The sequence below is a fragment of the Pelophylax lessonae genome (assembly GCF_965119305.1).
Source record: "Pelophylax lessonae genome assembly, chromosome: 8".
In the NCBI taxonomy this organism is placed as follows: domain Eukaryota; kingdom Metazoa; phylum Chordata; class Amphibia; order Anura; family Ranidae; genus Pelophylax; species Pelophylax lessonae.
In genome coordinates, this window is record NC_138775.1 from 261,920,659 (window position 1) to 261,948,505 (window position 27,847).

General features: G+C 41.5%; 2 protein-coding genes across 3 annotated transcripts in view; one reads left to right on the plus strand and one right to left on the minus strand.

Annotated features, from left to right (window-relative positions):
* Positions 1-27,847, plus strand: part of FUBP1 (far upstream element binding protein 1) — a gene marked incomplete at its 5' end in the record, with an annotated part of 116,889 nt that overhangs the window by 59,033 nt on the left and 30,009 nt on the right. The gene's annotated exons all lie outside the window — the stretch shown is intronic.
* Positions 1-27,847, minus strand: part of NEXN (nexilin F-actin binding protein) — a 79,548-nt gene that overhangs the window by 19,369 nt on the left and 32,332 nt on the right. The window contains exons 2-10 of the mRNA XM_082265331.1: positions 19,331-19,413; positions 13,273-13,464; positions 11,321-11,402; positions 7,122-7,270; positions 6,264-6,305; positions 5,382-5,579; positions 4,910-5,089; positions 4,246-4,431; positions 1,203-1,406 (exon numbers count right to left, since the gene is read on the minus strand). Coding sequence (XP_082121457.1) covers positions 1,203-1,406; positions 4,246-4,431; positions 4,910-5,089; positions 5,382-5,579; positions 6,264-6,305; positions 7,122-7,270; positions 11,321-11,402; positions 13,273-13,464; positions 19,331-19,357 — 1,260 coding nt within the window. The 5' untranslated portion in view covers positions 19,358-19,413. The remainder of the gene's footprint in view (positions 1-1,202; positions 1,407-4,245; positions 4,432-4,909; positions 5,090-5,381; positions 5,580-6,263; positions 6,306-7,121; positions 7,271-11,320; positions 11,403-13,272; positions 13,465-19,330; positions 19,414-27,847) is intronic.

Consider the following 27,847-nt stretch of genomic DNA (forward strand, 5'->3'; position numbering starts at 1 on the left):
GGGATGAACCTAAAAGCGCTGATGCCTCCTCAGCAAGCAGGATACATATTGCAAACAAACAAAATGTGACTAATCACAGTAAAGTAAAACCCCAAACCTTTTAGTTTGGGCCCTTCACAGACTGCGTTTACAGTGTAGGACTGCTGTGAATTTAAAATGACAGCGGCCTAGAGGACACTAAGTTTTTTTATTTTTTTTATATCTTAAATGCTAAACACCTTCCAAGATTGTTTTGTGTATGACTGTCAAATGGTTGCATGGTGTGCTATGTTACAGGGAACGTCTAGAAGAGGTAACTGCCTTAGCAGTACCCTGAAAGATTTACCTTTTGTCTTGAATTCTTCATGAAAGTTAGCAGTGCACTTCCTCTTGTGCCTACCATCTAATAGCTGTAGTGTAAATCTAAAGCACAACTACTTTGGTGTACTAATTTTAATTGACTTGATAATTTGTGCTGCTCCCTGCTGGAGGATCTGATATGAGAAAGCCGTGCCTATACCAAGTTTCCCACCTTCAGAGACACAGTGCAGAATAAGGCTTGATAGTCAGTAAGTGCCGGTTCACATATATGCGATGCGGGAACCCTGCAAATCCACTGCGGGTTCCCACATCGCATTCAAATCGCAGGCAGTTCACACTGCCGTATGCGAATCGCTGGGGGTGTCAATACAAAGTTAACACCCCCAGATCGGTTTGCGTATCGCAGTGCGAACTGTCAGTTCAGACATGAATCAGATCGCATAGGTGTGAACCACCATGCAATCCGATTCTGCTGGGAAACCAAGAAAGGAACTGTGCGTATTGTGTCCGAATCCGATGCTAATTCAGCCATACAATCTGTATGGCTGAATTCGCACCGCACAGACATCGCATGTGATTTTCAGAGCAGTGTACTTCCGAATCACATCTCACTGATGTCAACTGGGGCAAATGGGTAAAGTGCATCTGCAAGAAGACCACAGCCAATACTGGGTACTAGCCCTTTGCCTGACATTTTTCATCATAGCTTCAAGAGTTTGTTACCTGTTAGGTGTTTTTGAAAAGTGTAGAAAAAGAAGAAAAAAACATTTTTTTAAATTTTATGGAGCATTTTGTAATAGTTTATGAATGCACATCCAAGAGAGCAAGAGTACCTTATACCCACAATCTCTATGGCTGTTTTAGGAATTTCATCATGCAGTATGCTGGCAAATTAGACTTACCATGTTTTTCCTTGCCTCTGCAAACTGCTTCCTCTCCTCTTCCAGTCTCCTCCGAGCTTCCTCTTCTGCTCTCCTGTGCTCCTCTTCTCTTCTTTGCTTTTCCAGTTCTTCAAAACCTAATTTCAGTTTGCCTGGTTGGCCGTGCTCCCTATTATCTTCCAGTCCGAATTTTTCGTCATCCTCCTCCTCCTCCTCATTGGAAGCCTGTAAATGCAACAAATTTACTAGCTTAAACATTTAAAAAACTTTTACAAGAAGCTTCCTTACTCATGTTAAATGTAAGAAACTTCACAAAATATTGACATTGGGCTTACTTAGAGCTGAACCAGCCAGTCTGATGACATCACAGGTCTTTCCTAGAGGAGACCAGTCCTTCCATCTGGACTGAGCAGTGCTCAGTCCAGGAGTAATGTGATGACAGCCTGGGCTCACGGGAAGTAGGCTGACAACCTGAGAGATTGGGGACTTTTGGTGGTGAGGTAATGCAGGGTACAGCTGCATTCTCAAGGTGAACATTTAGGCAAATAATGCATTTTTTAAATTTGAACAGGCACTGTGCAGCAAAGTAAATAAAAAAAACAAACTGCTTTAATTGTAAGTTTTAAAAGAAATTGGTGTAAATACTTATTTTTTTATCTTAGTTTCTGTATAGCAGAGCTCAGAGAGAGCAGCAGCACAAGACGTCGGGTGTGCTGCAGTGCTCATGTGCTAACAAGGAACATGCTGATAGGAAGGGAAGAGGTCTGTGATTATCTTATGAATGAATGCAGAGAATGAGAAATACACACCATTTGGCAGCTTTGTTATATGTATATTTATCTGTACATTATTATATTTATATGTACAGTATCTCACAAAAGTGAGTACACCCCTCATATTTTTGTAAATATTTTATTATATCTTTTCATGTAACAACACTGAAGAAATGACACTTTGCTACAATGTAAAGTAGTGAGTGTACAGCTTGTATAACAGTGTAAATTTTCTGTCCCCTCAAAATTACTCAACACACAGCCATTATTGTCTAAACCGCTGGCAACAAAAGTGAGTACACCCCTAAGTAAAAATGTACAAATTGGGCCTATTAAGCCATTTTCCCTCCCCAGGGGTTATGCAAATTGTTAGTGTTACAAGGTCTCAGGTGTGAATGGGGAGCGGGCGTGTTAAATTTGGTGTTATCGCTCTCACTCCCTCATACTGGTCACTGGAAGTTGAACATGGCACCTCTTGGCAAAGAACTCTCTGAGGATCTAAAAAAAGAGTTGATGCTCTACATAAAGATGGCCTAGGCTATAGGAATATTGCCAGTACCCTGAAACTGAGCTGCAGCATGGTGGCCAAGACCATACAGCGGTTTAACAGGGCAGGTTCCACTTAGAACAGGCCTTGCCATTGTCGACTAAAGAAGTTGAATGCACGTGCTCAGGGTCATATCCAGAGGTTGTCTTTGGGAAAAAAGATGTATGAGTGCTGCCAGCATTGCTGCAGAGGTTGAAGGGGTGGAGGGGTCAGCCTGTCAGTGCTCAGACCATATGCCACACACTTCATCAAATTGGTCTGCATGGTTGTCATCTCAGAAGGAAGCCTCTTCTAAAGATGTTGCACAAGAAAGCCCGCAAACAGTTTGCTGAAGACAAGCAGACTAAGGACATGGATTGCTGGAACGATGTCCTGTGGTCTGATGAGACCAAGATAAACTTATTTGGTTCAGATGTTTCAAACATGTGTGGCGGCAACTAGGTGAGGAGTACAAAGACAAGTGTGTCTTGCCTACAGTCAAGCATGGTGGTGGAAGTGTCATGGTCTTGGGCTGCATGAATGCTTCTGGCACTGGGGAGCTACCGTTCATTCAGGGAGCCATGAATGCCAACATGTACTGTGACATACTGAAGCAGAGCATGATCCCCTCCCTTTGGACTGGGCTGCAGGGCAGTATTCCAACATAACGACCCCATACACACCTCCAAGACAACCATTGCCTTGCTAAGAAGCTGAGGGTAAAGGTGATGGACTGCCCAAGCATGTCTCCAGACCTAAACCCTATTGAGCATCTGTGGGGCATTCTCAAACAGAAGGTGGAGGAGCGCAAGGTCTCTAACATCCACCAGCTCGTCATGGAGGAGTGGAAGAGGATTCCAGTGGCAACCTGTGAAGCTCTGGTGAACTTCAGGCCCAAGAGGGTTAAGGCAGTGCTGGAAAATAATGGTGACCACACAAAATATTGATACTTTGGGCCCAGTTTGGACATTTTGACTTAGGGGGTGTACTCATTTTTGTTGCCAGCAGTTTAGACATTAATGGCTGTGTGTTGTTATTTTTGAGGGGACAGCACATTTACACTGTTATACAAGCTGAACACTCACTACTTTACATTGTAGCAAAGTGTCATTTCTTCAGTGTTGTCACATGAAAAGATATAATAAAATATTTACAAAAATGTGAGGGTGTACTCACTTTTGTGAGATACTGTAGCTGTTTGTCTGCAGTTCAACTTTTAAAAAAAATGCAACAAGATTTCAAAATTAGTTTTAACCCTAGGCAGCCAAACCATCAATATTTTATATTGTCTTTAAATAATGCAAGTTAAAGGGCATAAGTAATTTGCAAGCTAGCATTATTTGATGAAGCCATCTATAAAATGCAAAAACCAAAAAGCACCCAAATTAATGATGCACTGAAATACAGTAGCAAAAGATACATATAGAAGGATGTTAAAAATGCAGCAGTGTTCTGCAGGTAAATATATCAGAATGCTGTCATTTTTAATAAATTGAGTTGGCTAAATGTAATTTGTTTAAATTAGAGTGTGTAAAAACTTTTAGTTAATGCCAAGCTCCTTGCTTCAAGCTTGTCTGCTAGGCATGCATACTGCATACAACTACTAAATGCAATGATAACAGAAAATGCATTCACTCTGTAAAATGCATTTTTTAACATTTTGGAGAACTGAAAAATCTAACTTTAAAAAAGTTGATGATTTTTGTCACAATGACCAGCTGTCCTTTCCCCCCATCATAGTTTAAACAATATTTTTCTACTCTACCATGCTTTTCCTTGCTTCTGCAAATGCTCTCTTTTCTTCTTCTATCCTCCTTCTTGCCTCCTCCTCTGCTCTCATCCTCTCCTCCTCCTTTCTCTGTCTCTCTATCTCTTCAAAACTCAACTTCAGTTTTCCTGGACGGAGTTCGTCTTTGTGTGTGTTGACTTGTTCTCCATCTTCGTCATTGACCTTTGGAAAACAGATGCTAGCAAGTTATGTTGTCCTCATTTTGTAGCAAAAGATATTTCTTGTTTAGGTTCACAGCAACATTTTAGATTATTACAGGGAAACTTGAAGGCCCAAAGGAAATCCAAATGTCTACAAACCTACTGTAAATAGTATGGATAATTACCCTTTTATCTTACTGAGAAAAGACAAAATTAACAAGCATGCTTATTCTCAAGGCTAAGGAGCTTAATTGTGAATCTTACTGTACCCTTGGAAACACACCCCAATCAATTATTTTAGGGTAGAGGTAAAAAAGGTCAAAAGATGGAGGCATATGGGCAGTATATTTAGGTGGATTAGCTCTAAGCTTTGAAGGTGAGACAGGTTGAAATTACCTTTTCTTATTTATATGCTTAGAACTTTATACCATTAATTGATTTGTAAACAAAAACCCAATAAATCAAGAATCCGAAGACTAAAACAATTCCATTTTCTTTACCGCGTATTGCCTTGCTTCTTCAAATGCCCGTCTCTCCTCCTCTAACCGCAGGCGAGCCTCTTCTTCTGCTAGCTTTCTTTGTTCTTCCTGCCTTTGTTTTTCTATCTCTTCAAAGGTTAATTTGAGTTTTCCAGGTGTTATTTGTTCTTTGCTTTTCTTGTCTTGGGTTTCGGTATCATCCTTCGAAAATAATATGTGTTCTCATAAGTTGGGAACATTTTTTGAAATATTGACTGCTAACAAAAGTATCAGGAGCAACCACAATCACCATAAAACCACGGTCATGTGTGTTACCATTGATGAAAACAACTTAAACACATGAAACATTTCTCTTCTTGTGACTTTGCTTTGGAATTCCTGCCTACAACATAGATACGACTTGTATGTAGATATGATCCTCTCATTTAAACCCAGTTTACTGGTCTTATCAATTGACAAAAACTATAACACTGCCAGTATATCTAACCATTACCATAGCAGAGGAACGTCTCTTAGCTTCTCTGAATGACCTCCTATGTTCATCATATCTTCTCTTTTTTTCTTCTTCACGTCTGTTCTTTTCTTCCTCTTCCCTCTCTTTTTCCAAATCTTCAAATTTAATATTTATTTTTCCCGGAGATCTAACTGCCTTTTCTGGCGTGACCGCAATTTCAACTTCTTCAGTTCCTTCCTGTTTGAAATAAACATTCTTCTTGGTTAGTGGATTTGTTTTAAGACTATTGTTTTTGCTAAGAGGAAGCCTGTGTGTCTAAGTTGACAAATTCAACTCTGAAAACAAAAGAATGTAAGTTTATATGATACAGGAAGAGTTAATATGGAAAAGGATGACCTTGTTGTCAGAGCATCTTCATCAAGGAACCTTGTTCAGTAACCGACTGGTAAAAATTTTGCAGATGTGTAATTTGACCTATTTTCATCACACCTTTTGGTAGACTAATTTGGTACTGAAAAAATTTGAGGAACTTTCATACTTGTTTTATCTTGTATAATTAACACTTAAGCTCAATATGAAAGCAGCAAAAACAATGTGTTTCATACAGCTATACCTTTTGCAATGCCTGCAGTCCATGCACCACAGAGGTAGCTATTTTTGTGGATTGGACAAATATTTTGAAGAATCTACAGTTTAAAATTAGCAGGAGTAAGTGACATAATTTGTAGGTTATTTTGATCTACCATGTCACATTAATACTTTTCTTTAAAATTAAATTGTAGACATGGTATCCAGTACATTAACTTGTGAGCTTAAAAACAAACTATTTCCTTATCCAGTAAGTGTTAGTGAAGACAGTGGAAAAATAGGAAGAGTAACAAAGGAAGAAAGGATTTTTGAATTGAACAAATATCTTTTTACCTCCATGTCCGAGTCACTTTCCGCACAGTTAATGTCCTCAATCTATTAAATGAGAATTTTAAAGTGTCAAACCCTGCTGCTTATGTCTTACAAAATAAGAAAAAAATCGTTTTTTCTTCCTCAAAAAAGAATCTCTTCTGAACAGCTCAAGATCTCAGGTGCACTGGAAGGAATGTAATTCTGTTATTTAAAATCCTCAAAATTTCTAACAACATCTGAAAATAAAGATACCGATTTGTAAGCTTATAGCTATTAAAAAGAAAACTACAAACTACCAATGTTCTACAATTGTTTTTAGTTCTGCTTTTTTCATAATTTTGTTAGAAAATCACTTCAGTAAGTGTCACTGTAATATGTATACAAAAAAATCAGAGCAAGAAAAATAGAACACTGTATCTTTAATTCTGCACATGTTCTGGTAGTGAAAGCTTGGAGTAAGCACTTTTGTGCTGGATGCCACTTGGAATTAAAAAAAAAAAAAACAACTTTTCTAAAGACTATGTTGACTAACAGGCATACTTGTACATTCTTGACATTCTGAGATTCATCTTCCTTGCCTCTTAGCCCCCTTTGAGCAGTGTTATACATGCATTGTTGCAAGCTGCAAAACATGCCTAAAATTATTAAATGTCAGCTGCAGACTTAATTTATAAACAATTAGTTGTTTAGTTCTAGCTAAGGCTTAACATATGAATTTTCAGTATCTATATTGCAATAGGTAATCCATGAATTCATTCTATAGTAGATATGGTTCAGAAGAACTAGGACAAAAGGCATAGCAATACATTCTGCATATTGGTAACCACGAACTGCTCTCAGCACTTTGATCAAGTGCATGCTTGAGTATTGGAGCCATACCTGTTCGGCTCTCTTGGCCAGTTCACGCTGAATCTTTCTTTTCTCCTTTAAGTCTTGTTCCAGCCTCCTTTTTCTCTCCTCCTCCATTCTTTTCCTTTCCTCATCTTGTCTTTGCTTCTCCATCTCTGCAAATTTCCCTTTAACTGTACCTGAACAGAAAGAGCGGATTGGGTTAGGAGTCATAAACTCGTACAAACTCCAGTTTCCATCTAACATATGTTTTTTAGAAAATTAAAAAGGAATATGAGATCGACTGCCGAAAGAAACACCATTGCATATCACTTCAAGTGTTTTTTGTAGAATAGCCAAAAGCTAGAACCCCACCAACTTTTATTTCCATTTGTGTCCATTTTTTGTAGATTTATCCTCACAAGGACAGTAGGTGAGGAAAAATCTTCATATTGGTGCCCCAGATAGCGGAAAACCCCATGAGTTCTTATCTTTCCCTGCTGTATCTAAAACTAGATAAATATATTTCGGCAGAACATATGCTTTAAACAGAGGATGGCAGGTAAAAGGGTCTCTAGGAGACAGAGGTACTAAAGCTCAATGAACATGAAGCTCTACTGCTTCTATATTCTTTCTCCTGAGTCTTTTAATAAAGATAACCTGTTTTGTGGGCTTGGACTGATGACTTCTTTATGAAAGTGCTAGTGGTCTGTCTGGCATGTTGATCCTGTTGCCTCAATGATTTTAAATTTGCTGACTCACTATGTGTATATATAGAGTGAAGTAAGAACTGTTGTTCACCAAACTTCTTCCTGATCAGAGATTTAGTAAAAGGGCTGGGTCACTAGCATTTTTAGAAGAAGTCCCAGGGGGTATACTCCCTCTCTTTGCTATAGCCACTTAGTTTTTTCTGCCTAGTCAGGAGTAAGGACCTAGTTCCTTGCTGGGATCTTTGGTCCTGGCAAAATTTTTTTCTTTTTGATAGAAAGTTTTTTCTCCTGGATTTTTCCTGTGAGATCTATAATCAAGTGCTGGACTGGGCGACGGGCTGGATAATCTAGATCCAGTGGTCACCCCAGTCTTGCCACCGAGTGCGTGCAGACCTCAGCTCCGTGCTAGGTCGGCCGCAACATAGCCCCACTGGACAGGGGCTGTCCTGTGACTTAAATGCCTCGCAAGGTCGCATACGACCGGGTCTCAGGCCGAGTCCCTCACCTGCCCCCTCCCCTCCACATACTCTGGGGCTGTTTTGGTGACCTGGCCACTGTTCCTTGGGTGGGGGCAGGCCGCTTACTAGCGATGAAGGCCGGAGGGTGCGCCGCCGGCTCCTGCCAGGGCCCCCCATCCTGCCTGGATCTGTCCCTGAGGCCTGGTCTCTCTCCTGGGTCCCTGTATGCCTCATCATGCTGCAGGGGCCGCCATTTTCCTGTTGCCTGTGTATTCCTATACATGGGGACCATGTTTGTGTAGTCCGGTGGCCATTTTGCTTTGGTTTGCCATTAAATATAGCAGTGGCCATGACAGTGGAGCCCTGTGGGCAGCGATTTTGCCAGTGGGAGCCCCTTCTCATCCCCTGGTGCTGCTGACTCCGAAATGATTTTACTTCCGGATCACCGCATGTGTAGTGCATTATCCTGGTGTCTGCAGGCACTTTTTTCTGCAGGTAGGAAGTCTGGTGGGGTCCTCTCCCTCTCTCCTGAGGATTGCTTGGTGCTTGTGCCTGGCGACTGTGTGGTGCTGCTAGCGTGGTGGGTTTTTTTCCCCTTAGTGTTTAACCCCTTTTGTTGGGTCCCCCTGGTGACTCTTGGAGTCTTTGGAGCACATTTCCCCACCTGGGACCCTCTGGGTCCCAACCATCCACCCATCCATGCACTGATGGTGGTCCTGGAGTCCCTTGTGTCCCCGGGTGTAGGTGGCTTGCGGGCGATGGGCTAGCAAAAAGCGCCTCGCCTTCACCCGATCCTGTATCTGATTTGGCTGCCGCAGACGTGGGTCACCCTGCTGGGTCTGCAACCATGCGCATGGAATCCTCTGATAATGAGGATGATTCCTCAACGTCTGGGACCACGCACGAAAAGGCGATGGTGGATGCACTGATTGTATCTGTGCGTGAGACCTTAAAGATGGAGGACGCAGCTGAAACTGCGACAGAGGCGCAGGTACCCTTTGGCACTCACAAGCCATCCAGAGCAGCAAAGGTGTTTCCTTTCCCCGCCTATTTTGACAGAATTGTCGCTAAAAAATGGGGATGACCAAAGCGTCCCCGTGGGATTACTAATTGCTTTACTAGGCATTACTGCTATGAGGAATCCCTTCTTAAGAAGTGGACTGTGCCACCCGTGGTGGACCCTCTGGTTTCCATATTAAACAAGGCAACCATGATTCCGGTTGAAGAGTCCCCGGCCTTTAAAGATCCTGCTGACCAGAAGGCAGGTGCAACGGCCCACAATATGTACAGTCTGACTGGTTAGGCAATGAGGCTGGTATTCACCATTGCCCTAGTGTCGCAAACTCTGACTGAGTGGGCTAAGCCCTTACATCGTGACCTGGAGGGGGAACAGCTTCCCACTGCCTTTGCCTAGCTGGCGGACCAGCTGGTCCAGGGGCTGCAATTTATCTGTGATGCCTCTTTGGATGTGGCTTCCCTGATGGTTCGCAGTGGTTTTGGCAGTGGTCCTTCGGGGCGTGTCTTTTGGCTCATGTGCTGGTCAATGGATCAGACTTCAAAAAAGGCCTTTACTGATCTTCCTTTTCTAAGGAGATCACCTGTTTGGAGCTACCCTGGATGACATGATGAAAGGTCTCACAGGGGGGGAACAGTCTTTTTCTTCCGCAGGCTACTAAGGGCAAGGAACCTCGTTGTAGATGTGGGCCTTCCTTCTCAGCTCATAAGAAGCTGTTTTGTCCCTCAGGGTCGACTGACAAGGGCTTAAAGCCTTTCAGGGCCTCTTCAGAAGGATCCAAACCAACCTGGTCTGGCAAACCAAGATCGGGCTTGTTTAGACCCGTGGATGAGGCTCCTTCAGCATGAAGGTGCGCCCTCACCCGTATTGGGGGTGGGGGGCGTTCTCGCTGGTTTCCGGATCCATGGACTTTCCTGGTGCAAGACAAGTGGGTCCACAAAATCAACTTGTGCCTGTTTGGGGCGGTACAAGACCTGTTCCTTCAAGGGGTGATTGTCCCGGTTCTGACTCCGGAAAGTTTTCAGGGTTTTTACCCAAACCTGTTCACAGTCCCCAGAAAGGAAGGCAAAGTGCATCCAATACTGGACCTCAAGGTGCTCAACTGCTTTGTGCGGGTACAGAAATTCAGAATGGAATCCATTCGAACGGTGGTGGCATCTCTGCGTCAGGGAGATTTCCTCGCCTCTATCGATATCAAAGATGCCTACCTTCACATTCCAATATGTGCCAGTCACCAGCGTTTTCTCCACTTTGCTTTGCTTTTGTGGCGTTATCCTTTGACCTTGCCTCTGCTCCTTGTGGCTTGGTCAAGGGATCCTCTGGCAGACGCCACAGACACGCTGGTGGCCCCGTGCGGTCAGTATCGGCTGATTTACACCTTCCCTGCTCTCAAGCTTCTGCCCAGACTCCTACGCAGGATTCTGGTCATCTTAGTGGCTCTGGATTGGCCTCGTAGGGCTTGGTACGCCAATCTGGTGCAGCTGGTCGCTGATGTTCCTTGGAAGCTTCCTCTCAGGGAGGATCTGCTGTCCCAAGGACTTATCTTCCATCCTACTTTACAGTCGCTGGCTTTAACAGCTTGGCTGTTGAGTGCCAGGTGCTGAAGGATAGGGGTTTATCTGGATCAGTGATTCCTACACTGTTGAAAGCTAGGAAATCTACTTCTAGGAAGATCTACCATCGTAGGCTAGATGTACATTGCATGGTGTGAGTCGCTTGGGGTTCATACTCGCTCCTTCTCGGTGGCTCGAATCTTAACCTTCCTTCAACTGGGGGTTGAACAGAAGTTGGCTTTGAGTACCATTAAGGGCCAGGTGTCGGCTTTGGCGGTCATCCTCCAACGACCTTTGACCACACACTCCCTGGTGCATACCTTCCTTACGGTAAGTCAAAAATCCCAATTTTTCATGCACCTATATATCCACTATGCTTGTCATAAACATTGGTGTAATTCGTTCTTTGACCACAAGGGGGCATTAGAATGACATCAGATGAAACTCGATTTTGCAAGAGTAGTAGCAACAAAAAATAAACATTTTTGTTTAATGATTTATTTATATCACTTACCGGTGAGTTTTGGAACATATCCCTTTTCTACCTGTTTGGGTTTCTCTTCTTCTTCATCATCAGAAGCTAGCAGTTCTTTCATCTGGACAATTGGAAAAGACAACTTGGTTAACGGAGTGGATAATTAAGATTGCAGATACAGGGGTTTATTTACTAAAGTCAAAAAGACCGTTCACTTTGCAAGGGAAATTGCACTTGGCAGGGGGAATTTCTTTCAGTGAATGAAGTGAAGCTCTGCTGAATTCCATCATCCAATCATCTGCAAGCAAAAATGCAAGTGATTGGGTATTCTTTGCAAAGTAACATTTCACCACATTCACTAAGCACTGGGGAAAATATCATTGCAAAGCACAACTTCCTTTGCAAAGTGAACAGCCTATTTGCCTTTAGTAAATCAACTCCACTGTATATAAATTGTCATTTTTTTTTTATGCTGAAAAATGTTTTGCAGAGGAGACTATGACACAAGAGAACAGTATATACAATTTGGAATTTCGCTTTTGGAAATTTGTTTCCAAGAATGAGTTTACATCTAAAAATGTTCTTGTATTTTAGAACTGAACAATAGTACCAAAAAAAGAATGTGCTGCATTCAGTTCTTATAATCTGTTAACGCTTTGAGTATTTGTGAGCTAGAAGTTTAAGCAAGGACAGAAAACTTAAAATGCTAAATTACAGTTTTCTGTTGCATATGTTAACTTATATCCAAGTTTAGGGTACTGAATATAAACTTTTATAAGCAGACAGGAAAATATATTTTAGGGTGCATTCAAACTGGAAAATTTATACAGCATGGTTCATCCCTTTGGTCTGGTTCATGTGGTGTGAGTGCTCTGAACCGTGTCTAGAAACATTAGGCATACCATGCCCGGGACCACTTGGAAGCAGTAGCCCCGGAAACAGTTCACATGTGGTCTGATATGGTTTGCTTCAGTGTGAGTGCAAACTATGCCAGAGCACAGAACTCTCTATAGATGACTAGAGCACAGAAACAGGGATGACTGCCATCTGGTTGAAAGAGGTGATGATGTAAGTGTGCCCGGGAACAGTGCAGATCAATGGGGAGCCGGGACAATCGAATTCGAGCATGGTTCAGTTCAACCTAGCCCAGTATTAGTGCACCCATAGACACTTATGGATCTGCAGCTTATAGTATATCCCTCATAAGAAAAGTACAAGGGCCTTCTTAAAGCGGTAGTAAACCGCACCTTTTTTAAAGAAAAAAGACAATAGCATAATGTTATAGTATGAAATACTTACCTTAGAACGAAGCCCCCCAGTGGCACGCTGTCACTGCTGACAGGGCTTCCATTTTCACCCAGTCTTCCTTCTGGGTTCATGTGCTCCTGCCATCTGATTGGCCGAGCCCCGATGGTATCACTCTTGTGCATGCACGCGGGAGTCACGGACCATGGCACGAAGCTCTAAAGGGACGGTACTGGTATGCCGTTCCTTCAGAGCGCATGCGCTGGTGACATCACCGGCTGCATGCAGTCTCAATTTCTCCTAAACAGTGCAAGTTTAGGAGATATTCACTGTACCTACAGGTAAGCCTTGTTATAGGCAAGTACAATTAAAAAAGTTTACTATCACTTTAAAATGCCTTTCCGTGTCTGTCTTTAACTCTTCCCTTTTGCTGTCCAGGTCAAACCCAACCAATCAGCTGTTAAGGTTGTGTTCTTAAAATTTCCATGGCTTTTGATTGGCGATCTCTTTTGCCATCCAAACAAACTCACTTCATTTTAATAGGTTTCCAAAATCTTAATGCACTTGTGTGCCATACTGTAGTTTGCACTGATAACATAGCCCCCAAATAAAATGAACTTAAAGATTTTCTGTGACTGTATAAAAGCAGTCAAGCTATGCTCTTGTGATTTGTCCCAACTGGTCAAGTAAATTATCTAATGCAGCTAAACACACTAGTGTAAGGGTGAATTATCTGGACAGAGAACCTCTTGCTTTCTTTTGTTCCAGATTTTCTCTCTGTTATATTGCTCTTTCCTCCGCTGCCTCTCCTCTGTGGTTTTCCTCTGGCTCCTCTCCTCTCTGGCTTTATGCATGGCTTCAAATTTGTTCATTACATCTCCCTTTTCAAGCTTGGGGACGTAGCATTTTTGGACAGGCTTAGATGTAGAGAGCAGAATCTTGAAGATGAGAAAAACAGGAAAAGTCAGAAAAGCGTGACAGATTAGGCAATAGAAGATGGATAGTAGAAGTGATTGTTTAGCAGAGACGGTGCTTTCATACTGCAATTGTGCTTAAACCTAAACTCCATCCTTACCTTCAGTCTTGCTCAGTAGAGCAGGCTCCTCTCCTGTGCTGAAATTAATTACTCTGATTGCACTGCACACTGAGTTTCTTACAGTGTACATTAGAAGCTGTAGCAAATGAGACAGAGCCCATCTAATTTCCTGCTTGAGGATGTCCAGCATCATTTATCTCTTTCCTCCCCAGCTGAACTGGAACACCCCTATTTCAGTCCTTTCAATCATAGAGGCTCAGGATTACACGGGGGCATTATCTAGGGCACTCTGCTGTTTTCAGAAAGCTATGTACAGCTTCACCCACCAACCATGATCTGCCTGTTTTGCACAGAGACCCAGAAATGACATTAGTGGGTATAAAATATGATAGGTGAACAAAGCTGTATTAATTAGTAATGTCATTAGCATATTAATAAGGGGGGGGGGGTAATTGATGGAGGATTTCTCTGATTGGAAAGGTGAGGCGATGACATCATGGTTTCCACATCATTCAAGTGTGCAGAGGGGGTGCCGCTTGGCACAGGACTACTACAGTGATTACCGGCTTCCCTAACTGCTCTTCAGGTATTAGATCTGCTTACTTGCATTGATCCAAGCTGGTATACAAATAAAGTGGTTGTAAAGGCATTTTTTTTAATAACAAACATCTCTATACTTACCTGCTCTGTGCAATTCCATTGCACAGAACTGACCCAATCCTCCTCTCGGGTGTCCCGCTGACGCTCCTGGCTCCTCCTCTATGTCCAATGCCCTCACAGGAATCTGCTTCTCGTGGGGGCACTTGTGCGTGCCCGCTCTCAAGCTCTGCTCCCTTGTCACTAGTTTTGATTGACAGCAGCGAGAGCAAATTGCTCCCCGTGCCCAAGCGAAGCCAGTGAGACCCAGAGTGAGGAGAGAGAAAAGCTGAAGACACGCACAGCGCTGGATCGAATGAAGGGCTCAACGTTAAGGTAAAAAAATATTTAGGCTTTAGAACCACTTTAAGATTATACTTGGAGTTCAGCTTTATGCATTTCTTTAAGTCTTTAAGCCCTTTAGGTCTTTAACCACTTAAGCCCCGGAGGATTTGGCTGCTAAACGACCAGGGGGTATTTTGCGATTCGGCACTGCGTGACTTTAACGGACAATTGCGCGGTCGTGCAACGCTGTACCTAAACAAATTTGGCGTCCTTTTTTTCCCACAAACAGAGCTTTCTTTTGGTGGTATTTGATCACCTGTGCGATGTTTTGATCATGTGCTATAAACAAAAAAAGAGCGTAAATTTTGCAAAAATAGCAATATTTTTCACATTTTTTTATATGAAATTCCCCCCCAAAAAAATGTAAAAATCAAAATTTTTTAACATTTTCGGCCAATTTGTTTTATGCTACCTATGTTTGGTAAAAAAAAATCACAATAAGCGTATTTTGATTGGTTTGCGCAAAAGTTATCGCGTTTACTAACAAAGGGAAAGATTTTTGTCATTTTTGTTGTTTTTTTTTTAACGCGTAATGGCGGCGATCTGCGATTTTTTTGCGGTAGTGCGACATTGCGGCGGACAGATCGGACCCTTGACTGACATTTTTGACACTTTTGGGGTTACCAGTGACATTTCTACAGTAATCAGTGCTATATATATATGCACTGTTACTGTAAAAATACACTGGTAGTGAAGGGGTTAACTTTATTTGAGAGGGAGGGGCTGTGTGTGTCCCTAGGGGCGTGCTTTCTACTGTGATTGGCTGTGGCTTCAGCTGTATGCAGAGTGATCAACGGTTCTACATAGTAGAACCGTATGATCATCTCTCATACACAGGGGAGAATGACAGGCAGCTTGTTCACACAAGCCACCTGACTTTCTCCCTCTCCCCCGCCGATCGCAGAGTGACCGGTGGACATCAGGTCCGCTGGTCACACGCGCGGGGGGGTCCGTGACCACTCGGGAGCGCGCGCTCGCTCCCTAGACCCTCACAAGCAAGCGACGTAGACCTACGTCAGTTTGCCTGTGAGGGGCTGACCGCCGACGTAGATAGTCGTGCGGCGGTCGGCAAGTGGTTAAGTTGGAACACAGAGCCCCTACATCTTAGAATTTGACCAAGACAGAGAAAGTTAGAAAATCTAAAGTGTGTATGAATTAAAAGTGAAACCTCATGTAGTGTTCTCATTGGCATGATCCCAAATATACATAGAAAAGGAACAAAGGGGAGGGTAGGACTTTAAACATGCCTCTGAGAAAATACCACACACAAAATGTATAAAATACAAAATATTTTTTTGAATAGACATGTCATTAAAAAGCGCCTATCAGCATAAAAACATGAGAATAGGTACCATACAGTGCAAAATATCGTGATCTATATCGTAGGAGCATAAATGTTCATATGTGTGTTCCGTGGTAAACTGATCAGTGTTTCGCAGGAACCCCCGCTTTCTCAGGACCCTACACGCATATCCAATATATTGCCTTTAATTTCAAACAAATAATAAATACTGGTATATATATATATATACGATATATAACAGAAGTATTACAAAGATAGTTAAAAAAGATCATTCAAAACAGGAGAGGAAAACATAAATGTATATATTTCATCAATAAACGTACAAGTGATTGTACCATACATAAGCATAACCGTCACTGTTCAGTAGATTGATGAGCCTCAGCATGCCCAACTGTTAGAGCTGTAATGGAGAATGTTGAGCAACAATTCTTTTTTTCAGATCCTCAGAGATTTCTTTGCCATGAGGTGCCATGTTGAACTTCCAGTGACCAGTATAAGAGTGAGAGCAAATTTAACACACCTGATAACTTGTAACGCTAACGAGTCACATGACACCAGGGAGGGAAAATGGCTAATTGGGCCCAATTTGGACATTTTCACTTAGAGGTGTACTTGCTTTTGTTGCCAGCGGTTTAGACATTAATGGCTGTGTGTTGAATTATTTTGAGGGAACAGCAAATTTACACTGTTATACAAGCTGTACACTCACTACTTTACATTGTATCAAACTGTAATTTCTTCAGTGTTGTCACATGAAAAGATATAATAAAATATTTACAAAAATGTGAGGGGTGTACTCACTTTTGTGAGATACTGTATATAACAAAAAAGGCCACAGCATTGCCATGTAAAAAACTAGCAATTCATTAACTCAATGTGTACACTCTTGTGCCTTACCTGCAATGCAGCTGCACACAATTCTGTGGCATGATTCAGAGCATTCTGAAAAAAGCTATACATGGGGAGGAGAATTTCATAAAAATCATACAAACAGAATTTGGAGCAGCAGTGCATTGGAAACAGTGTTAATTTCGTCAACGAAAAAGTTTTCGTCAGCGGAATTTTTACAGTGGCGAAACATAAACGAAAAGTACAACACATTTCCGTCCACTGACGAAAACTATGACGAAAATCAAATCCTTTTTTAACGAACAAAGATGTGAGGCAGGAAAGTTTACTAACTTCCGGTTTTCACTAAGCTACACCTGCTTCCGTTCCCAGTGGGTTATTTGAAGCGACTGTGTGCACCATCCATGACGACTGCCAGAGACCAGAGCAGCACTGTGCATTACAGGCCATCCCTAAAACCACCATCCAGCACTGTGAAGCATTACAGGCCTCCTCTGACCAGTGACCACCGACATGGTGGCATCCAGAGCATTGTGCAGCATTACAGGCCATCCCTCAGACCACCGTCCAGAGCACTCTGCAGCATTACGGGCCTCCGTCCAGAGTAGCTAAATCTGTATCTGTCAGTTTGTTCAAACCCTAATACCATAAATAATAACATTATATTTTTTACTCCAGGAGTATATAACGAGTTTGGAAATTCTATAGAAATGCTTAAATATTGCATTACAATTTTTCATAAACATTTGATTTTAGTTGACTAAAATTATTTTATTCAACTAAAATGTACTTGAGATTTTAGTCAACTAAAATATGATGACTAAAATGGGACTAAAACTAAAATGGCATTTTAGTCAAAGACTATGACTGAAAACAAATAAATTGCAGATGACTAAAATGGAACTAAAACTAAAATGGCATTTTAGTCAAAAGACTATAACTAAAACTAAAGCAAAATTTGATGCCAAAATTAACACTGATAGTAACCAATCGACTTCTAACTTAACCTTGTACAAAAAGCTCTGACAAAAAAAACCTAGAAGGGTTCTATGTACAGCTGGGCCAGATTTTGTGTGCACCAATTATAGTAAATCTCCCCCCATGGTGTCTGAGAATTTGATGTTCCTTGGCATACTGTATATAAAACCCACATGCACTTTTTCCAATCACACCACTAGAGTCAAACATTATGTACTTCAAGTGTCTGTATACACTCACCAACCACTTTATTAGGTACACCTTGCTCGTACCTGGTTGGACCCCCTTTTGCCTTCAGAACTGCCTTAATTCTTCATGGCATAGATTCAACCAAACACATGGCAGAAACTCAATGCATTTAGTCATCTAGACATGGTGAAGACGATTGGCTGAAGTTCAAAGCAAGCATTAGAGTGGGGAAGAAATGGGGTTTTAAGTGACTTTAAACGTGGCATAGTTGTTGGTGTCAGACGAGCTGGTCTGAGTATTTTAAAAACTGCTGATCTTCTGGGATTTTCACGTACAACTATCTCTCGGGTTTACAGAGAATGGTCAGAAAAAAAGAAAATATCCAGTGAGCAGCATTTGTGTGGACAAAAATTCCTTGTTGATGATAGGGCAGACTGGTTTGAGATGATAAACAGTAACTCAAAAAAAACACTTGTTACGACCAAGGTATACGGAATGCCATCTCTCGAATTCACAACACATCTAACATTAAAGCAGCAGAAGGAAATTCTGGGTGCCCCTCCTGTCAGCTACGAACAGAAAAACTGAGGCTACAATTCACACAGGCTCACCAAAATTGGACAATAGAAGACCTGGAAAAACTTTGCCTGGTCTGATGAGTCTCTATTTTGGCTGCGACATTAAGATGGTAGGGTCAGAAATTGGCATAAACAACATGAAAGCATGGATCCATCCATCCTGCCTTGTATCAACGGTTCAGGCTGGTGGTGTAATGGTGTGGAGATATTTTCTTGGCACACTTTGGGCCCCTTAGTACCAATTGAGCATTGTTTAACGCATCGCCACGGCCTACCTGAGTATTGTTGCTGACCATGTCCATCCCTTTATGACTACAGTGTACCCATCTTCTGATGGCTCCTTCCAGCAGGATAATGCACCATGTCACAAAGATCGAATCATCTCACCACTGGTTTCTTAAACATGACAATGAGGTCACTGTACTCCAATGGCCTCCACACTCACCAGATCTCAATCCAGGAGAGCACCTTTGGGATGTGCTGGAATGGGAGATTCCTATCATTAATGTGCAGCCAACAAATCTGCAGCAACTGCGTGATGCTATCATGTCACTATGGACCAAAATCTCTGAGGAATGTTTCCAACACCTTGTTAAATCTATGCCATGAAGAATGAAGGCAGTTCTGAAGTCGAAAGGGGGTCCAACCCAGTACTAGCAAAGTGTACCTAATAAAGTGGTCGGTAAGTGTATGTACTGTAGGTACAACATTTTATATACACATTGGTCTGGACTATGCATACATTTCATTATGGTTAGCAACATTTCAAAGAATCGTTGTACATCAGTTCGTGAAAGAAAATGAATACAGTAATTTTTAAAAAGTGAAAATGCTACTCTAATACATTATTACACATTCATTTTCATGTTTGGTAAATTTATTGTACCTACCTCAGTCTTTTGAGCCACGTCATTCATGATTATTATCCCTTCCCTTCTGTTCCCCCGGAAATTAGATTTCTTTCGCACTCAGCCTGAAATCATACGAAATACATAATTTTAAGCTTTTTAATTTCCCGTTTACAGATGTATTCAGTGTGGCTGGGTCCATTCTGCACACACAGAATAATACAGAATAAAACTTTCTGTAAGATCCAAATGCCTAATTAACCACACACCCAAACACTAAGCCAAACTGGAAAGGTCTGTGAACATCATTAACAAGTTAGTTTCTTTATAATAAATTTTCTTTAATAACTTTTCAAACATGGCAAAGCTTCAGGGGTTTATGAGAATTGAGGGTATGTGAGCTAATAATAGCATTGTGGGGAAAACAGTTTCCAACATACAACTGACTTTCTGTTCAGGGCCGTTTCGGACCTATAAACTTGTTTTTGTTTAAACTAGTAGTGATGATGGAAGGACAGCCTGCATAGCATTGGTAAATACAATGTCAGATATAGTTTCTGAATGAGATAATAGGACTTTATAACAAAACATTTCCATTGCCATTGGAATGCATCTTTATGTCCAAGATAAATCGTGTTTTATCCATTACTTGTTCAGTTTGCTATCCAGCAACTTTATATTGTAAATCCTTTTACATTATTTTATTTGTAGCTAAGGATTCTGATCTGTAGATATGACACAAAATGCAATTATGAAACAAATGTGTTTTATTAGATTGTCAACCATTCAGAATTCCCAGCCAGCAGGCTTGGTCCATAACAGTCCTTCAAGATATAGCATATGTAGATATGAAATGAAGGGACTGTGCACCCAGATATATAATTGATAATAAAGCAAGGGATAGGAAATGAACAAATGGATAGGGTATAGAATATGTGGCTCTAAGGCAACCTTTCTCAACTAGGGTTACTTGGGAGGTTGCTAAGGGTTCATTTTGCCTCTCAGATAAGTTACCACCGACACCAATGATCTTTCTAGCTATCTATAAGGGGGTTCCTTCCTACCAACCACTAGTGCAAGGAGAGTTTTTCCCAGTGACCACCAATATATGGAGTATTCTCACTGACCACCAGCTCCTCAGACCACTAGTTACTCTGGTTGAAAAAAGACACAAGTTCATCTATTCAACCAATAAAAGGGAATAATAAAAGTTTCTTCCTGATCCCCCAAGAGCCAATCAGATATTCCCTGTTAGTATCCAGGTATATTATGTACGTTTAGGAAAGAATCCAGTCATTTTTTAAAGCAATCTACTAAGCTGGCCAGAACCACCTCTTGAGGGAGTCTATTCCATGTTTTCACAGCTCTTAGGCTCCGTTCACATGTAGGCGTTTTGGGGCGTTTTTGGGGATTTTTTCTGCTCTAGGATCAGCTCTCAAAACGCCCAACAAGACAAATCCTATTCATTTCAATGGCCCCTGTTCACATCTGAGCGCTTTGACGCTCAAAAAAGTACATGAGCTTCTTTTTGGGCAGATTACAGGCGTTTTCCATTGGTCTCTATTCAATCAAAAAACGCCTGTAAATCGCGGTAAAAAAACCAGTGAAAACGCTACGCTCAGGTGTGAATGTAGCCTTACTGTGAAGAAGCTTTTCAGTATCTGAAGTTTAAATCTCTCTTCATCTAGATGTAAATAGTGCCCCCTTCTCCACTGTGATGACCTTTAAGGGAATAACTCACCACCAAGTTCACTATATGGACCATTTATGTATTTGTACATATTGATCATTTCCTCCCTTATCTCCTCTTCTCAAGAGAGAATAAATTTAGTTCCTCTAGTCTTTCCACATAGCTGAGCTCCTCCATGCCTCTTATCGGTTTGGTTGCTCTTCTCTGCACTTTCTCCAGTTCCAGTGCCCAAAACTGAACTGTATATTCCAGATGAGGTCTTACTAATGATTTGTACAGGGGAAAAGTTATATCTCTCTGAAGTCTATATCTCCCCTAATACAAGAAAGGATTTTGCTTGCTTTGGAAACCACTTCTTGGCATTGCATGCTATTATTAAGCTTATGATCTACCAGAACATCCAGATCCTTCTCCTCCATTGAATCCCCCAGTTGTACTACCCGTAATTTAAATGATGCATGCATATTCCTAGCCCCAAGTGCATAACCTTACATTTATCAACATTAAAACTCATTTTCCACAAAGTTGCACAATTAAACCCTGCATTGAGTTTGGCTTGTAAGTTGGAGACATCCTGTAAGGATGGTATTCCACTGCATAGCTCCATGTCATCTGCAAAGACTGAAATGATACGTTTAACAGTACTTGTAATGAGTGGCATTTCTCCCAATAATCACCATTTTTGGTTGGGCCCTGTTCCCAACAGCCACCCGTGTAAGAGAGCCATTCTACCAATGTAAGGTGGCCTGTTTCCCCTCTGACCACCAGTCCCTTCACTAACTGCTAATGTAAGGGAACATTACAGTGTTCCATGTCTGCCTTTTTTGTGACCTTTATTATTTTTATTTTATTTTATGTTATTACAATTACTGAAAATAATTGTCATATAGAGTTGGTGTCAGATATGCAAAGTATTATTATTTTTGTTCCTATAGTTCAGCTGTTCATGATCATGTTTTCAAAGGTTTTTATTAGAAAGTCATATCAAAAAACAGTAGTACGACAATTGAAATGCATGAAAAACATCAATAGACAAAGATATCATACATAAGGGTATTACAAAGAAATGGTGGAAGGAGTTGTCCGGAGATGGAAACACAGATCTTGAAGGCAAACAATGTGTGTTTCCGTGTCAGGGAACGTGCGTAAACCGATATAACAGGTAGCTGAATATCTAGCATCATCCAAAACTTTATATTAAAGACGTTAGCTATCAAGAGGATCAACGAGAAGGGAGGGAATTCAATCAGTTGGCGGGTCCCATAGACCCCATTTCTCACTAAAGGCATTCATAGTATTGTTTAAGGAGTGATACATTTTTTCGGAGAGTCTAACGTTCTCCATTCTAGATAATACTTGAGACCAAACTAGGTTATTAGATCTCCAGTTACAAGCTATCATCCAGTGTATAGAAGACATGAGAGTGTGAAATAGCCTGGTTGTGGGAGCAGGGGCGTCCGGGACCCTGGAAAACAATAAACACATTCTGGCATTAATGGTTATTTCCGTGTTCATCATCCTGGATAAGAACCTTTTTACTCTGTCCCATATGGGTTTAAGGTGGTCGCAACTCCAAAAGAGATGCAGATAGGTGCCTTCCTGGTCGCACCCTCTGAAACAAAGGGGGGAGACCGAGTTGTAGTATGAGTGAATCAAGGGAGGAGTCAGGTACCACCTTGTGAAGAGTTTAAAAGATGATTCTCTACTTGATATAGATCTTGTGCATTTGCGCAAGTTTGAAAGCATACTGTTCCACTCTAACGTTGAAATCGGGCAACCTAGTTCCTCCTCCCATTTTAGCATGTATTTCAGTTTAGTTGGTAGCGGGGAGCATATAAGGTGTCTGTATAATCTTGAGATTAGACCTTTCTCCCTGGGTGAGGTGCAACAGATTGATTCAAATGTAGTGTAAGAGGGTTGTAGCGTCAGAGAGCTGTGAAGTTGAAAAAACGTTTTGATGGTCTCGTAATGGGGTTCTTCTGTTTCAGGTAGCTTATGAAGTCTCTTTAGATGGTCAAAGGAGCAAAAGGAATTACTTATTGATAACGATTGTAGAGAGGTCAAGCCTCTAGTTATCCAGGGGGTAAGTTCCTCAAGGCTCAGGGGGAGTGTCGGGGACCCCAAGTACCCTAAAAATGTAAATAAGGGAGAGACTTCTGACAGGAGGCAACATGGGGATCGATATTTCCTCCATAAGATATTTAGGTGATTAACTATTTTGTTAGGGATAGGGGAGTGTCTCGGGGGTATCGAGGAGTTTACCAATGTAGCTTTAAGATGAAGGGGGGTAATGGAATCCTCCTCAAAGGATAGCCACGGGATTATTTCCTCCCTGGAGTACCATTGTGCTATTTGGGAGAGTTTGGCTGATAGGTAATATAACCATAAGTCTGGGAGACCCAGACCCCCCATGTGGTGTGGGGTGTGAGCCGTATGATTGCTATACCTAGGTCTCTTTCCATTCCAGGTGAACCTAGAAATATCCCTCTGAAAGGAAATTATGTGGGATTTGGGGATGTTGATGGGAAGAGCTCTAAAAAGCTGTTCATGATCATGTACTATGAGCTGTGAATATAGTAATTATTAGCAGGTTTTCCCTGAGATCTTAAATTATTTCAAGAGTTTCTCCATGTAAAAAGGTTGGGGAAGGCTGCTCTGAGCTCTGTAACCCACCCACAAGCCATATTGTCACCTGCTTAAGTCGGCTATAGATGGATCGAATCTCGGCCGGTTGACCAGGGACCAGCTGAGATTCGATCCATCTATGGGCGGCTGATTTGTACCTAAGTCAATCCATCCATCAACTTGGGTACAACCAGCATGTTAGACTTTTACTATTCTTGCCAGCAGCCACAGCCACCGCTACAATGTTTTAAATTACTGTGTCCAAGACACCAGAAATGACTGCTATTTTGCAAGAGAAATTGTTTCTAAAATAAAGGATAATTTTAAGACTGTTGCCATGTTACAAGAGACCAGAAGAGTGCTGTTATCTGCCATACTGTATAGCTCGAGCAGAAGGCAAGCGTCTCTGTATGGTTAGAGTGTTAGAATTTAAGTGCTGATTCAAATCCGACCTGTAGTGACGTTATACCAGAGCCAGACTCTCAGCCTAGTTTACCTAAATTGCCCTGCCTGATACTTGTTTCACAATGCAAATAAACTTACTGCAGAACCCTACCTCTGGGGACCATATAAATATAAGGATAGCTTAGTTCTTAAAGAAAACAAACAAAAATGGTAGTCATTCTGTATTAAGAATAACGCACCAAACTGCAACAGATATTCTAACCCTAAATAGTGCGTGTTTCCTTGCATTAGTTTCAATGTTACAAGCTGAATTGTTGCCAAATGTAACAAAAATAAAAATGCAATAAGTTGCACATTTCTCTAAAACAAACCAACAAGACTTAGGCCCCTTGCACATTGCAGCTAAAGGGCCCTTTCACACGGGCTTTCCGCATGTCCGTATATCATCCTATTTTTTTGCGGATGATATACGGACATAATGTATGTCAGTGGCATTGCGGATGTCAGCGGATGACCATCCGCTGACATCCAATTTTCATCCTTTCAGTTCTGTTCATCCGCTGACATCCGCAATGCCCATAGACATACATTATGTCCGTATATCATCCGCAAACGGATGGGATGATATGTGGACATACGGAGCGGATGACACAAATGTCATCCGCTCGGTGAAAAAAAAAAAAAAAAGTGCCGGAGCGGATCGCAATGCGGTCCGCTCCGTGTGAAAGAGCCCTAAAAATGCTCAGTACAGCTTTTTTTTTATGAGCTAAAATAGAGCCCATTCATTCTAATGTGCCTATGCACACAGGCACGTAAATTCTTCAGTAAGAACAAAATAGAAAAATCTGCATTTTTTGACAGTAATGTACGCCTAATGCGCGCATTTGCGCGCAAATACGATCAAATGAACGCACACAATCATACTGTTGATCTGAAAAAAAATTAGCATATTCAGAGGCGAGAATTTGCGCGAACGCATATGCGCTAAAATAGGCGCAAATCCGTGCTTTTCAATAAGACATAAATTACGGCTGAAATAGGAGATGCTCAAACAGGAGTATCGTGTGCAAGAGGCCTAAGACAAGAAAACAGGATATTTGTTCATTTGCCATTAAGGATGCAAAGTATGAAAAAAACCAAAGACCTAAGTGCTGCAAGGCATGACTGCTAACTACTAATCCGCTGTTGTTTTCAGTGCTCCCTATGTTTTCTTGTCCTGATGAAACCCATGACCTCTCACTTCTTGTCCTGATATCATTGGGACAGAAAGTGAGGGGAAATCTTCCCAATAGGGATACAGACAGCAATAAATACCTAAATCAGAGGATGATGGCTGCACTCCTTCCAGAGTTCAGCCTTGGTAACAGATGGGTGATTGTAGCGGATGGCACTGTGCAAACTACAATAAAACATGACCGGCAAATGTATACACTCTTATATTAATGCAATGTCATATCATTCAAATAAGCCAACGTTTTGGGTCTCTACCTTAAGGCGACATAGCAACCACTAAGTCGACTTGAGTAAGGGACCCTGCATAGATTCAAACTCACTTGGTTCTAAAGATGCAAGCTGAAAGGACTGTTATCCTAACCAATGTGTCAATTTAAAATGCTTGTTCTACACAGAAATTGATTACTGAGTGGTAGAGGAAGTGAGAACGACAAGCCCATAGCCTATAACATTAAAGAGTCAGCTATACCAACTTTCATATTTTGTTATTAGCAGGTTCCTTTAGAATTGTGTCCAGGAAAGGATAACTGCTTATATGCATATGTATTGTAAGGTCCTAATGGAACTGAAGTCCCAAAGTAAGCAGGATGCTTTCTACAGGCAGTTTAAACTGTAATGGATCCCATGGTCTTCTTTAGAATGTAAACCGTTTTTTTTGTTTTGTTTTAAATCAGCCTTTAAGATTCAGAAAGACAATTATTTCTATCAGCATTTAAAAAGATAATGCTCTGCACACACATTCATGTTTCTGTGCCCTGTGCTATATTCATATATCTCTGCATTATGAGAGGTGGACAGCTGCCAGAAGAGTATGTGAGTCATTAGTTGGGTCATGTTCCCCAATCTGAAATGTTATCAGAGCTATTCTCTGAATTCTTCTGTTATCTCCTGCAGCATGAATTAATACCCACTCTGTTACCATCACTCCCACCAGATTCCTGGCCCCCTGAACCCTGTCAGTCTCCTGCATACTTATTTGTGCTTTTGCAAGATTTGCTATGTTTAATGTAAAAGTATGCTTTCTAAAAGACACGTTAAAAGATAGTTGCGCCCTGCACTGAATGCATGCCGTGCTAAAGAAGACAACAACAGGCATCAGTTCTCAGAAGTCCCGTTTCTCTGGTCTGACTTCACTTTGTCCAGTGCTGTACCCAGGGCTGCTGTTAGAAATCACGGGACCCTGTACAGCCTACTTGACAGGAACCCCCCCCCCCCACACAAAAATATCAACAGCTATGTTTCGCAGCCATGGCAGGAATTATACCATCATCGATTGCGCGGTTGCTGTGCGCTAGTGTGGATTAAAAACAAGCGGTAAGGAAGCAATTTGCCTCTTCGCCTGTCAGATGCTCTCCTAAATTCAAATGCATAGCACATTTGAACAAGCCCTTAATTTAAAATATTTTTTTTTTATATATGTTTTAACTGCCCTGCTTAAAGGCTCATTACTAGCCCGTGAGAAGGGCTGAAGATATGTGTGCTAGAAGGTACTATTGAGTGGAGAGATTTGTTGCTGCTTTTGAGTATCCTGTAGGCCCCCTAATCCTCTCTCCCTTGGACACTGAGCAAACCCAAAAAGAAAGTTGACAAGGTTGATGTCAACCTTGTCAATTATGATTGCTGCTGGTAGGTCAGTGAGTGTTTTGGAGCAGCTGTAGGCCAGATCACCAGTAGAAAGGCTAGGAGGACCCAACAAATCCAGCAGATCCTTCAGAGATGATAGCTAAAGCTGGATACACACTATCCAACTTTTGTGGTTAGATTTCCTTCAGATTTACCTTTTCTATGTAGTGCAAGGGCCTGCCAGATTGCATACAAATTGAAAGTGTTTAGGTTTGACCTCATATTATATGGTTTTGGTAAGTCTAAGGGAAAAAGTCTTCAGAAAATCTTATAGTGTGTATGGCCCTTTAGGACCCAACAAATCCAGCAGATCCTTCAGAGATGATAGCTACTGTAATACTGTATGACTTTACCAATGGACATGATTACATTATGATTCCAATACAGACATAGTCATTAAACTTAGCAAATTTGACCTGACCATTAGACATGATGATTTTAGAGAAAAGAAAAAGACAGTGAGTGCAACCTTCTAAGTGTACATTTTACAAATGTAAGGTTAAAATAACAATATGCACTCACGTGATGTAATTAAAGTAGGCATATCATCCTGCAATGTATAGATCACCACTGCACAGTCCTGAGAGCATATGCAGAGCTCGCCAGGGAAGTGACCAGGTAATGCAGAGTGATGCCAGAAGGTGGTTGTGGATGTATGGATAACAATAGGGCCAGCATGGAACACACAGTGAGACCGGAGGTTTGGTGGCGGTTACGGAAGAACGTGGTGACGTCAGATGTATGGGCCAGGCTATGCTTTTCGAGGTAATATAACACCCCTTTCTCAAGCCTGGTGACGTAGGGGTGTCATGGAGATATATAGGGGAGGGGGCATAGGCAGGCCAAATCTAAATATAAAAAAAAATACATACAATGCGGCATATCATGCCAGAGGCATAGGCAAACTGGATTATATATTAAAAGGCATTACAGCATGTAGTCACAAAGGGAAGGGGCCAAAAAACGAAATGACAACAGAAAAC